We start from the raw sequence: 13,277 nt of genomic DNA on the forward strand, positions 1-13,277 counted from the left end.
CTGGAGACAATATCATCAACATATGCTCAAAGTAAGGTTTAATCCGCTGTCTCTCGCCCTCAATGGGCCGCAGGCAGTAGTCGGCCTATGAGCAAAGAATTTTTTTAATCATTTATTGTCTCCCGTCTAATATAACATAATTTTGTACTTTTTTATCTTTTTAAATTTTTTTTTAAATATCAACTGTTCAAGTTTAATTAAATTTAAATACGAAGCATCTATAGGAAAAATCTGAAACCGGCTTGTTACCCCAAAAATTCTTTTGAAAAAATACTTAGCCAATAGAAGGTCATTCAAATATTTTTAGTACAACCCTAGTAATACAACACTAAGGAGGGCTGGGTCCTGAGCCCTCCTCAGAATATAATCACAATAGAACAAACAGTAAACGCCCCTCCAAACCCCCCCCCCCCCCCCCCCCCAGTTCCACACAGTACAAAGGAAGCCACCATCAGTCAAAGCAATAGTTCCACCCAGGTAACGCACAAAGCATCGAGATTAATCATTCACTACAAGGCTGGGTGCACGATGTGGGAGAGATTGAAGATAATTCTGCCACACCGTCAGAAAACTTCGCCTGCAGCGTGGGGATGTCCGGGAAGCCAGGGACTCCATGGTCATCATTCCATGGAAACAGTTTCTCCAGGCCCAAAAGGATGGGCTGTCAGGAGACCGCCAGACTGAGAGGATCACTTTTTTCCCCACAAGACAAACTTTACGTAAAAACATGTGCGAGCCAGGATCTCGTAGCCGAATCAGTGAAATACACCCAATAACAGCCAGAGAGGGGTAACTGGAAAAGCAACATCTATCATATCAGCCATGTAATCTGCCACTTTGCGCCAAAAGCACTGTATAGGGGGGCAAGTCCAGAATACATGGGACAAAGTCCCCGTAGCATGCCCACAACGGGGGCAGCAAGCTGAGGAAGCTATACTTAATTGGAAGGCCACTTGTGTGACACTTAAGCCCGACTGAAAATTTTAAATTGTAACTTTCTCTAGTACATATTGGCTGAGATCCTGGTAATGATCCAAAAGCATGTCTTCAAAATGGTCTGAGTAATAACAAAATCACCATCCCTGTTCCAGCGGGTTTCCAGAGTTGAACACATATCCACCTGAGCACGCTTTTGTAGTTGCTTATAATATTTTGACAGAGATCGGGCCTTGGCCTTCTCGAAGCAAAAAACCCCATCTAAGGTGTGAAACACCAAGGGATCCCTATAAAGGGCAGGAAGTGCCCGTAAGTAAAGTGCAATTTGAATGTAAGGGAAAGTGTGTGTAATTCTGAAACCATAAATTGCCTGGAAGTCCTTAAAGGATATTTCCCTAGTATGTGTCAGTAAGTGACCCAAGTGAGTAATACCCCTGTCCTCCCAAACTCGGAAGTGTGAAGATTGTGAGCCCGGGGTAAAATCAGGATTTCCCACTACAGGGAGAAAATAAGCACAAAAGGCGGGTAACTTTAAAAGCTTCATTAGCCGCCACCGCCATGTCTGCCGAAGCGGGCACACCATAGCCGTCTGTAAGAAAAGATGAGAGAGAGGTAGCACCAGATTGGACAGCAAAGGCAGGAGCCACCGGAGCCATCAGGGCAGCATCAGCATATAACAGGGTATGAACAGAGGTATCCAGTAACCAATCTCGGATAAGCCTAAGATTACAGGCCAAGTTATAGGCAGCCAAGTCGGGCACTCCCAGTCCACCTCTACCCCACCTCGCCTTCCGCCAGGATTACGGAATCCGAGCCTTCTCTCCCCTCCAAAGAAATCTCTGAAGTGCGCTATCGAGTCGTTGAAGATCTACCCATTTTAATATAACCGGGAGATTTTGAAAAAAATAGAGCCACCTAGGCAGGGTAGTCATTTTAAAATAAATTGACCCGGCCATTTAGGGAAAGGGGTAATTTATTCCAAGTGGCCAAATTGTCAGTGGTATTCCTCATCAGCTTAGGAATATTAGCCTGATAGACGCGATCAGGATCTGCCGGGAGGTACACCCCCAGATAATATAAGTGATCAGTGGCCCATCGCAGGGGAAAGGATCCCGACCAGTGAGCTGGAAGAGTAGATGGATATGCTAATACAGAGGATTTAGACTCATTTAAACACAACCCAGAAAACATACTGAACTCCCATATTGATCTCAGTAATGGGGGCAAGGATGTTAAGGGGTCAGTTATGAAAACCAGCAAGTCATTTGCAAAAGCCACCCCTTTAAAAACGTGCAAGCCAAATCTTACACCCCTAATGTCACGACTGTGATGAATAGCTAACAGAAGGGGTTCTAATTGCAGTATAAACAATAAGGGTGATAACAGGCAACCCTGCCTAGTGCCTCTGGCCACCACAAAAGGCTCAGATTGTGCGCCATTGGCAAGTATAGCCGCATGGGGATCCGCATATAATAACCACACTGCTTGAAGAAAGAGACCATCGAACCCCATTTTTTCCAGAATGAAAAACAAGTAGCGCTATTCCACCCAATCAAATGCTTTTTCAGCATTTGATTGCTTTTTCATGGCAGTCAGTATACGGCGTATGTTGGCTAAAGCATACCGCTGACAAACAAAACCAACCTGATGGTCACTCACAAGGGAAGGCAAAATAGGAGCCAAGCGTTCGGCCAATATTTTATGATCTAGATTTAACAATGAGATCGGGCGATATGATTCCAGCATGAGAGGATCTTTGCCCGGTTTAGGTATAAGAGTAATTAGGGCTAGGTTGTCATGGGTGGGAAAGGAATCACACTTTATCAATTCTGAAAACCCCGTGGCCAAGGGGCATGCTATCTGGTCCACCAAAGTCTTGAAAAATTCTGCTGTATATCCACTAACTGCACTAACCACATCCTCTAGCAACAAATTCCAGAGCTTTATTGTGCGTTGAGTGAAAAAGAATTTTCTCCGATTAGTCTTAAATGTGCTACTTGCTAACTTCATGGAATGCCCCCTAGTCCTTCTATTATTCGAAAGTGTAAATAACCGAGTCACATCTACTCGTTCAAGACCTCTCATGATCTTAAAGACCTCTATTATATCCCCCCTCAGCCGTCTCTTCTCCAAGCTGAAAAGCCCTAACCTCTTCAGCCTTTCCTCATAGGGGGGCTGTTCCATCCCCTTTATCATTTTGGTTGCCCTTCTCTATACCTTCTCCATTGCAACTATATCTTTTTTGAGATACGGCGACCAGAATTGTACACAGTATTCAAGGTGTGGTCTCACCATGAAGCGATATAGAGGCATTATGACATTTTCCGTTTATTAACCATTCCCTTCCTAATAATTCCTAACAGTGACAGTGGAACGCAGCTTCCTCAACATGTATTTCAAACTCCCCTTCACCCTCTGCATTCTCTCCCTTACCTTTCCCCACACAATCCCCCCCAATCCCTACCACCCCCAACCCATCCATCTCCCCCCACAGCCCTTCCCATCCCCCCTCCCAAGTCTTCAAGACTGTTCCCTTTACAATCCACCCCACTGCGCTTCCATAACGGAAGCGAAAGGATCACGTATAGATGTGCCCATGACCTCGCCCCACCATCCCCATCGAGCATAGGCTAGCAAAATCAGAGCATTGAGTAGCAGACAAATAAACAACCACTGTAATAGCCACTAGGCCACAGAGAAAAACATCCAAACCCAGTTAATCCAGTATAAAAAAAATAAAAAGTTAGTGTGTGCCCTAGAAACAGTCAGAAAAATGAAATCCATCAGGTAAAATAGTCCAAAACTTAGCCAGGATCACGCAAAAACTTGGGGCCATGACTTTATAATTCCCACATGTAATCTCTAGAAATGATCTTAGAGAAATTATCCCCTACCATTCCTTAAAGAATTTCGTCAATAAACAGGTGCGGCATTGTTCTGCAGTGCGGGATAAGCCAAGCACCTGAAGGGTGGAATGAAGAGAGCTGGAGCGTAGTGATACCCAGAGTAGAGTAGGCCCTCGAGGAGCGAGTGCCTAGGAGCGTTGAGGGTTCCTGAAAGAAAGCAGACAGGACCCCCGAGGAGCGGGTGTCTTTAAGGTTAGGCAGATAAACCTGGGAGGGGCCCCGTGGGGAACCACAACGATTGGCTAGACTCTAGTAAGCAGACACTGAGGAAAGAAAGCTTTATTATACTGCTGTTGAAGATTTGAATCTTGCCCAAGGAATGGACAGTACTGTAGTCCGGCGATAACACAGTAGGCTCAGACAGTCTCTGTAATTGATGGTCTCATCCAGATGTAGCAAAGGTGTGGCAGTGTTCCGCAGTGTGGGATAAGCTGAGCACCTGAAGGGTGGAATGAAGAGAGCTGGAGCGTAGTGATACTCACAGAGTAGCAGTGCTGATAACTTCCTTCGGTAGCTGAATGAAGAGAGGGACCCGAGATCCGAGAAGCAGGATACCCAGAGTAGAGTAGGCCCTCAAGGAGCGAGTACCTAGGAGCGTTGAGGATTCCTGAAAGAAAGCAGACAGGACCCCCGAGGAGCGGGTGTCCTTAAAGTTAGGCAGATAACCCCGGAGGGCGAGTAGAAGCGAGAGGCCCCTGAGGAGTGGGTACCCCGAGCTACTGTAGGAGCGAGTTACCTTGAAGGGTAATGAGGAATCCAAGTGAGCAGCTTAGAAGTGGTCAGAGTAGCAAAACCGAAGTCCTTGCTAACTCGTTGAATTGGAGAGGAGCGGAAGTTTAAATAACCGGAGGTACTGATGTCATGGGGCCGCCCCCGAGATTCCCGCCATGACGTATTCAAAAATGTAGGCAGCGTGCGCGCACATGCCCTAGGAGGCCTCAGGAAGAAGCATGGCTGACGGGGACGCTGAGGGTTTCGGTAAACAGGAGTAAAGGCAGCCATTCTTCCAATGGAGGAGGAAAAGGGTAAAAGAGAGGTGAGGGAGAGCGGTAGCAGCCATCTGCAACTGACAGACGCAACAATCTTAAAGCATTGTATTTTTCCCAAGCCTTTACTGTAGATGCATAAGCTGTTATGTTCTCTTGTTTACTGCTCTGGATGATCTAATGAGTCATGTTTTTATTCATTTGATAGTTTGATATGTCTGCTTTAATCTGGATGGCATTTGTTTTAATTTTTGTAATCCACTTTGAACTCTTGCCTGAATTTGGCGAAATATAAATATTTTAAATAAATAAAATTGGTGTTAAATTGGCCACCCTCCAATGTTCAGGAGCTGTGGCTGTTGTAAATGACAGGTCACAGATTACTCGTAACAGGTTTGCAATTTCATGTTTGTTTTCTTTCACATACCATCCAGTCCAGATGATTTGTTATTCTTTGGTTTGTCAATTTGATCTATTACATCTTCCATTATCACAGAGATTTGCTTTAAAGGCTCAGAATCGTCATCAACAAAGAATATTTCTGGTGTGGCTATGTTCTCAACAACCTCAGTAAAGTTCAAGGCAAATAATTTCTGCTGTTTCCTTGTCCTCCCTCACTACCCCTTTTACCCCTTGGTCATCTAGCAGCCCAGCTGATTCCCTCACAGGCTTTTGGCTTCAAACATACATGAAAAAGTTTTAGTTTTCGCCTGCTTTGCAAGCTTCTTCTCAGATGCTCTCTCGGCCTCTCTTACTACTGATGTGCCTCTATCTTGCCAGTGCTTCTGCTCTTGCCTATTTCCCTCATTTGTGTGTCTTTCCGTTTTTTGAAAGATGCCTCTTTTACTTTAACATTGAAGCAGGCTGGCAGTCATTTGGTCTGCCTTCAACCTTTTTGTAAAGAATGTAATACTTTTTATCCAAATCTCTAAGATGGCATTTTTAAACAATTTCTATGCCTCCCAGAGATTTTTAACCTTGACAGCCACTCCTTTAGTTTTTTTTTTCCTAACTAATTTTCGCATTCTATTGTAGTCTCCCTTTTTAAATTTATATATTGCTACATTAGTTTTAATTGATGTCTTCCCTCCAGTGGTTATGTCAGGTTATATTACATTATGTTTGCTATTGTTAAGCAGCCCTACCACAGTAATCCTTTGCACCAGGTCCTGCGTTCCTCTAAGGCCTAGATGTAAAGTAGCTGCCCTCTTGTCTGTTCTAGGACCTGCTGCTCCAGGAAGCAGTCTTTTATGGCATCTAGAAACTTACCCTTCTAGCATGTTCTGATGAGACATTGATATAGTGCTTGAAATCTTCCATTATTATTGTGTTGCCAATTTTATTTGCTTTTCTAATTTCAGCTAGCATTTCACAGCCTGTTTCTTCATCTTGGCTAGGTGGTTGAAAGTACATACCCACTGCTATACTCTTCCCCATCGCACATGGAATTTCTATCCATATGGAGTCTACCATACATTTTTTATTTATTTATTTATGACTTTTATATACCGACATTAGTGTGCAACATCAGTTGGAGAGTACATAAAACAGGGGAGGGGGAGGGGAGCAAAACGAATGTAACAATAGGCAAGATAAGAATGAAGCAAGATATAAAACTAAAATATAACTCATAACATAACTAACAGTAGTAGTGCTAACATAGCATGATGACTATTTACAGAGAATGTGCAAATTGAAGTACAGGGATGGGTACAAGGTTCATAGCAGGGTTAGAAAGATCGTACCCAAAGGGTCAAGGTGGACAACAGGGGGGAGCCTAAGGGAGCAGAAGGGAGGAGACTGGTCTGGGTAGGCCTGTCTAAAGAGCCAGGTCTTTAGTTTCTTCTTAAATTTGTTGGAGCAGGGTTCAAGCCGGAGAAAAGTGGGGAGTGAGTTCCAGAGCTTGGGACCAGCAATGGAAATGGCGCGATCCCGTGTGCAAGATAGGTGGACCTTTTTCAGGGAGGGTACTTGGAGGGTTCCTTCTTTGTCTGCCCTGGTGGGCCGGTTAGTGTGTTTGTTGCGGAATGGTTCATCTAGCCAGCTCGAGTTGTGGCTGTAAATGGATTTATGGATGATAGTGAGTATTTTGAAGAGGATGTGTGAGGGGATGGGGAGCCAGTGGAGGTCTTTGAGTATGGGTGTGATGTGGGCGCTTTTTCGTGAATTTGTGATAAGCCTGGCTACTGCGTTCTGGAACATTTGTAGAGGTTTTATGGTAGAGTAGGGGAGCCCAAGCAGAAGTGAGTTGCAGTAGTCTAATTTGGAGGATAAGGTGCCCTGGATGACAGTCCGGAAATCATGATGATGGAGTAGGGGTTGGAATTTTTTTAGGACATTGAGTTTGAAAAAGCCCATTTTAAGAGTTGAATTAATGTGTTTGTTTAGGCTTAGTTGCTGGTCCAGGAGGACCCCAAGGTCTCTTACACTTGATTGTGAGGAAAAGGAGCTGAAGGCTGGGTCTTTGGAGATGGTCTTAAGTTTTGGGGTTTGTTGTTGAGAAATGAGGAGCATTTCAGTTTTGGAAGTGTTTAGAGCAAGGTGGAAGTTGGTGAGCAAATTATTTATGGCTGTGAGGCATTTATCTCAATGCTTCAGGGCATCGGATAAGGAGTTATGGATGGGAATGATGATTTGTACATCATCAGCATAAAGGTAGAACTTGAGGCCAAGGTCAGTGAGTAGCTGACAGAGGAGTGTGAGATAAATGTTGAATAAAGTGGAGGAGAGGGAGCGACCTTGTGGGACTCCTTGGGACAGGGAGGAGAGTGCAGATTCAGGGTTACCAATTTTGACGGCACACTTTCTATTGGATAAATATGATTTGAACCAGAGGAGGGCTAAGCCTGAAATGCCTATTTCAGATAGCCGGGAGAGAAGGTAGTTGTGGTTGATGGTGTCAAAGGCTATGGAGATATCAAGCAATGCAAGAAGGTAGCAATTGCCCTGGTCCATACCTCTGATGAGGTGATCGGAAAGGGTGAGAAGGAAGATTTCGGTGTAGAGGTGCTTGCGAAATCCAAACTGGGATGGGTGCAGGATCTTGTTGTTTTCAAGGTAATCAGTAAGTTGGGAGTTAATAATCCTTTCCATAATTTTGGAGATGAAAGGAAGGTTTGAGATGGGACGGAAGTTTGATGGGTCTTTAGGGTCTAGGGAGGGTTTTTTAAGGAGTGGTTTAACCATGGCTTGTTTGAGGGTGTCCAAGACAGTGCCTGAGGAGAGAGAGGACTTGATGATGTTAGCCAGGGTTTTGGCAATGATGTTTGGAATAGAGAGCAGGGTTTTGGTGGGGATGGTGTCTGAGGGGTGGCAAGCGGGTTTGATTTTTTTAAGGATGACTTCAATTTCCTTGGCAGAAGTGAGATCGAGTGTTTCTAGGGTGGCTGTGATAGGGTTGGGGCAGGGGGGGAGGGGGGGCTGAGGGGGGAGTAGGGTGTTGGAATCTAAGGAGGATGTTGGTGATTTTCTTCTGGAAATACTGCACAATTTCTTCACATCTAGATGAGGCTTCATTGTCAGGGATGGTGGGCTGAGATGACCTCGTGAGATCAGCAACATATGAGAAAAGGGCCTTAGGGTTGTACGTGTATTCATGAATTTTGGCTGCATAAAAGTCATGTTTGGTATTAAGCATGGCCGTTCTGTAGTGATGGAGAGCTGATTTGTAGCTGGATGCGTGCTGCTGTGACGGGGCTTTACGCCAAGTTCTCTCTCGCTCTAAGGTTTTCAGTTCGGTAGTGTACCATGGTTGGCGGTTTTTAGATGAAGGTCGCAATTCATGTTTGTGGATGGGGCAGAGATTGTTGGCTATTTCTTGTGTGAGGTTGCTCCATGTGGCCAGGGCAGCGTCAGTGTTGGAGCAGTTGAGTTCAGATAGGGCCTTGGAAAAGGCAGCTGATAGATTGTCACTGGTGCAGGGTTTTCTGAAAACTATAGATGTGTTTTGGGCTGGCTTAGGAATGGTCAATGTATTTAAAGATAGGGATGCTTCAATGAGGAAGTGGTCTGACCAAGATACCCGGGATCACTTAGGGGTGTGGGAAGATAGAAGGTGTTGATTAATGAAGATGAGGTCTAGGGAGTGTCCAGCTTTGTGGCTGGGGGAGGTGATAATCTGATTGAAGCCTATGGCTTGGAGGGAGATGAGGAAGGTTTCGCAGGATGAGGTAAGGGGGAAAGTATCCATGTGGAGATTGAAATCTCCTAATATGATAGATGGTATCTCTACATTGATGTTGTCTGTAATAAATTCGATTATAGGGGAGGGGTCTCGTTCTATGGAGCCTGGGGGAGCATAGATAAGGCAGATTTGTAGCTCAGGGGATTTGAAAAGGCCAATTTCTAATTTAGTGGGGGGAGATGGAGTGTATTGACTTAAGGTTAAGGTGCTTTTTGGCTGCCAGGAGGAGGCCACCTCCTCTTTTCTTGGGTCTTGGGATCGAGAGAATCTCATATGAGTGGGTGGATAGTTGGTTAAGGAGGACAGTGTCGGTTTCCTTGAGCCATATTTCAGTAATGGCGCAGATGTCTGGGTTGCAGTCAGTAAGGAGATCGTTGAGGATTGGTGTTTTCTTGGGGAGGGATTGTGCATTGAACAGGATTATTGAGAGGTTGGTGAGACCCAATAGCTGAGTCAGGGGGGTGGTGAGGATCGGAAGGAGGGATTTATGAGGGTGAAGGGGTTTATGGGAGTATGGGAAAGGGGGCCTGCTGTGAGGGTAATGTATGCGGGGGATGGTGTGAGAGGCCATAGGGGGGGTAAGTGTGGAGGAGAGTAGGGGGGGGGGGCACTAGGCAGGGAAGGGGAGGAAGAGGCAGAAAACAAGCAACTGTTGTGAGGCAATGAGGAACAAGAGTAAGGTAAAACAGGCAATCTTTCAAGCGGGATATGGTGGGTGCACAGCTCAAGGGGCGCGCCAAGGGGCACGCCAAGGGGCCTGCTCCTTGGTTGCGCTCCTTAAGCGCGCAACGCCTCAGGTCCCAGTTTAGCTTTAAAGGGCTTGGAAAGCCGGCCCCCAATGACGTCCGAACTTGTGCGCCTTGCCGAGCTGGTGGGAGGTGAGGCTTTAGTCCGAGGTGCGGCCTGCTCTGGACCCCGATGGGTCTCGCGCCCACACGCGGGAGCGAAGGGCCGAAGACGAAGTGAATTCGGGGAGGCGGAGGGTGGCAGGGTGACTCTGCCACCATTTACATATTGCCTCACCACCACACCTATTTGATCTGCCCTGTTGTGTTCAAATAATTTATCCCTTGGTATCAGAATGTCCCATTGCTTATCCTCCTCCTGCCATGTCTATGAGATTCCTATTATGTCTGTATCTTCCTTTAGCACCATAAAATCTAACTTCTCAGTCTTATTTTTCAGGCTTTTGGCATTCACGTGCAGACATTTTAAAGTATGTTTTTTAAGATGTGTTTCTAATTGTATTTGTATTCACAACTTACTTATTAGCAGGTGATACAGGCAGTTTGGAGTTTGGACATAAATGTGGCATTTTTTGTTGTTGCAGAATCAAAGCGAAAATTTATCTGTGGAGTTTTAAGAAGCGTTTTAAAAGTGCCATGCATAAAACGGTGAGTTAGCATCAATTATTCCAGCAAAATGATGCTCGCAGGCTTCCTTCCTAATTTCTTAGCTACCTCTTATTCCTCTTACTGCAATGAACATTAATAACTAATTCAAAATGTGGTTTTCCTTGTGCTTTGTCAGGTTGCACCTAGTAAAATCTTTTGTTCCCTTCTGGTGGCTTTCTCTGCGCTTTTCTGATGCCACTGTTCCCTCTAAGCTGTGTGCATGTGCATATGCACACTGCAGAACATAATAAGGTCCATATTCTGCTGCCGTGCAGCTCTGCAAGTTAGACGGTTATACTTAGCTGGCTAGCTAATGCTGTACATTCGGCAGTGCAGTCACGCCGCTGAACATAAGAACATAAGAACATAAGAAATTGCCATGCTGGGTCAGACCAAGGGTCCATCAAGCCCAGCATCCTGTTTCCAACAGAGGCCAAACCAGGCCACAAGAACCTGGCAATTACCCAAACACCTAGAAGTTCCCATGCTACTGATGCAATTAATAGCAGTGACTATTCCCTAAGTAAACTTGATTAATAGCAGTTAATGGACTTCTCTTCCAAGAACTTATCCAAACCTTTTTGAACCCAGCTACACTAACTGCACTAACCACATCCTCTGGCAACAAATTCCAGAGATTTATTGTGCGTTGAGTGAAAAAGAATTTTCTCCGATTAGTCTTAAATGTGCTACTTGCTAACTTCATGGAATGCCCCCTAGTCCTTCTATTATTCGAAAGTGTAAATAACCGAGTCACATCTACTCGTTCAAGACCTCTCATGATCTTAAAGACCTCTATGATATCCCCCCTCAGCCGTCTCTTCTCCAAGCTGAACAGCCCTAACCTCTTCAGCCTTTCCTCATAGGGGAGCTGTTCCATCCCCTTTATCATTTTGGTTGCCCTTCTCTGTACCTTCTCCATTGCAACTATATCTTTTTTGAGATACGGCGACCAGAATTGTACACAGTATTCAAGGTGTGGTCTCACCATGGAGCGATATAGAGGCATTATGACATTTTCCGTTTTATTAACCATTCCCTTCCTAATAATTCCTAACATTTTATTTGCTTTTTTGACTGCTGCAGCACACTGAGCTGACGATTTCAATGTATTATCTACTATGACGCCTAGATCTCTTTCTTGGGTGGTAGCTCCTAATATGGAACCTAACATCGTGTAACTACAGCTAGGGTTATTTTTCCCTATATGCAACACCTTGCACTTGTCCACATTAAATTTCATCTGCCATTTGGATGCCCAATCTTCCAGTCTTGCAAGGTCCTCCTGTAATGTATCACAGTCTGCTTGTGATTTAACTACTCTGAATAATTTTGTATCATCCGCAAATTTGATAACGTCACTCATCGTATTCCTTTCCAGATCATTGATATATATATTGAAAAGCACCGGTCCAAGTACAGATCCCTGAGGCACTCCACTGTTTACCCTTTTCCACTGAGAAAATTGACCATTTAGTCCTACTCTCTGTTTCCTGTCTTTTAACCAGTTTGTAATCCACGAAAGGACATCGCCTCCTATCCCATGACTTTTTAGTTTTCGTAGAAGCCTCTCATGAGGGACTTTGTCAAACGCCTTCTGAAAATCCAAATACACTACATCTACCGGTTCACCTTTATCCACATGTTTATTAACCCCTTCAAAAAAATGAAGCAGGTTTGTTAGGCAAGACTTCCCTTGGGTAAATCCATGTTGACTGTGTCCCATTAAATCATGTCTTTCTATATGCTCTACAATTTTGATCTTGAATATATCCAGCTATCTTAAAGTTAGCGGGTTATGCATAACCGGCTAACTTTAGGACAGTCCTACACTGTTCCTTCAGTATTCAGCCTCACAGAACAATATCGGATAGCAAACGGAAACCTTCCCCAGCAACCTCCCCTCCCCCCAGCCCCCCTTCCTCCCCCCTCTCCCATCCCCCCAGAGCGACGACCAGTGTATACCATGATATGGGTACCAATCCACACCAACAACAAAGGGTCCCAGGCCAAATAACAAAAGGAAATTTTTAGTCATTTAAAATCCAGCTGCGTACTTTATGAGGTAAGGTCTGTATGTACGGGTCCCAAGTTTGAAGGAAGGTGCGATGAGTCTTAGGAGAAGTCCGAGCCGACATCTATTCCATCTGCATCAATAAATGAAAATGATTCCTCCAAACCCAAAAGGAGGGGCTCGCCGATTCCTTCCACTGTAGAAGTATCAATTTCTTCCCTACAAAATAAGCTTTCATAAGCAGACGACGAGGACCCACTTCCCGAATGCGTAGGACAGGAACACATTCAAAAAGTATCAAAAGGGGGGACACAGGCAGAGAAACCCCCAATAGACGAGCCATATAAGATACAACACGCCTCCAAAATCTTTGAATGATCGGGCAGCCCCAGAACATGTGAGAAAGAGAGTACCAATCGCCTGACTGCATTTCCCACAAGTTGCCGCCGGCAGTAAAGTAGAGTGGAATACCACCAGGGGAGAGACGTACGCCCTCCAAAGAAATTTATATTGCATTTCTCGATAGTAGGAGTTCGAGGACACCTGGGCAATACGCCGAAGGCTGGTCCGTAATTGAACTTCTGAGACTCGGAATACACCTTCGCTATTCCAGCGTTCAGCTAGGGCCAGACAAAGATTATGGTAAGTGGCCGCTCGCAATTTCTGGTAATACTGCGAGAGCGACGGTACTCCCCTCCGTTCTAACTGAAAAAAAATCGGCTGAGACGCGATGTTTTATTGCAGGAGGGGTCCCCCCAACCTCATGGGGTTGCCATCGCCTTAAAGGGCCATTGGCCCGAAAAATAAAAGATGCAGCAAATGGGGGGGATGAGCAGAGGTCCGTGTGGACTCCCCTTA

At 45.1% G+C, this 13,277-nt stretch overlaps 1 protein-coding gene across 2 annotated transcripts in view; it reads left to right on the top strand.

The window, feature by feature from the left end:
- Nucleotides 1-13,277, top strand: part of LOC115094495 — a 128,347-nt gene that overhangs the window by 91,950 nt on the left and 23,120 nt on the right. For both annotated transcript variants that reach the window (XM_029607606.1, XM_029607607.1), the window contains one exon: nt 10,342-10,405. In XM_029607606.1, coding sequence (XP_029463466.1) covers nt 10,342-10,405 — 64 coding nt within the window. The remainder of the gene's footprint in view (nt 1-10,341; nt 10,406-13,277) is intronic.

The sequence above is a fragment of the Rhinatrema bivittatum genome, chromosome 6 (genome assembly GCF_901001135.1).
Source record: "Rhinatrema bivittatum chromosome 6, aRhiBiv1.1, whole genome shotgun sequence".
NCBI lineage: Eukaryota > Metazoa > Chordata > Amphibia > Gymnophiona > Rhinatrematidae > Rhinatrema > Rhinatrema bivittatum.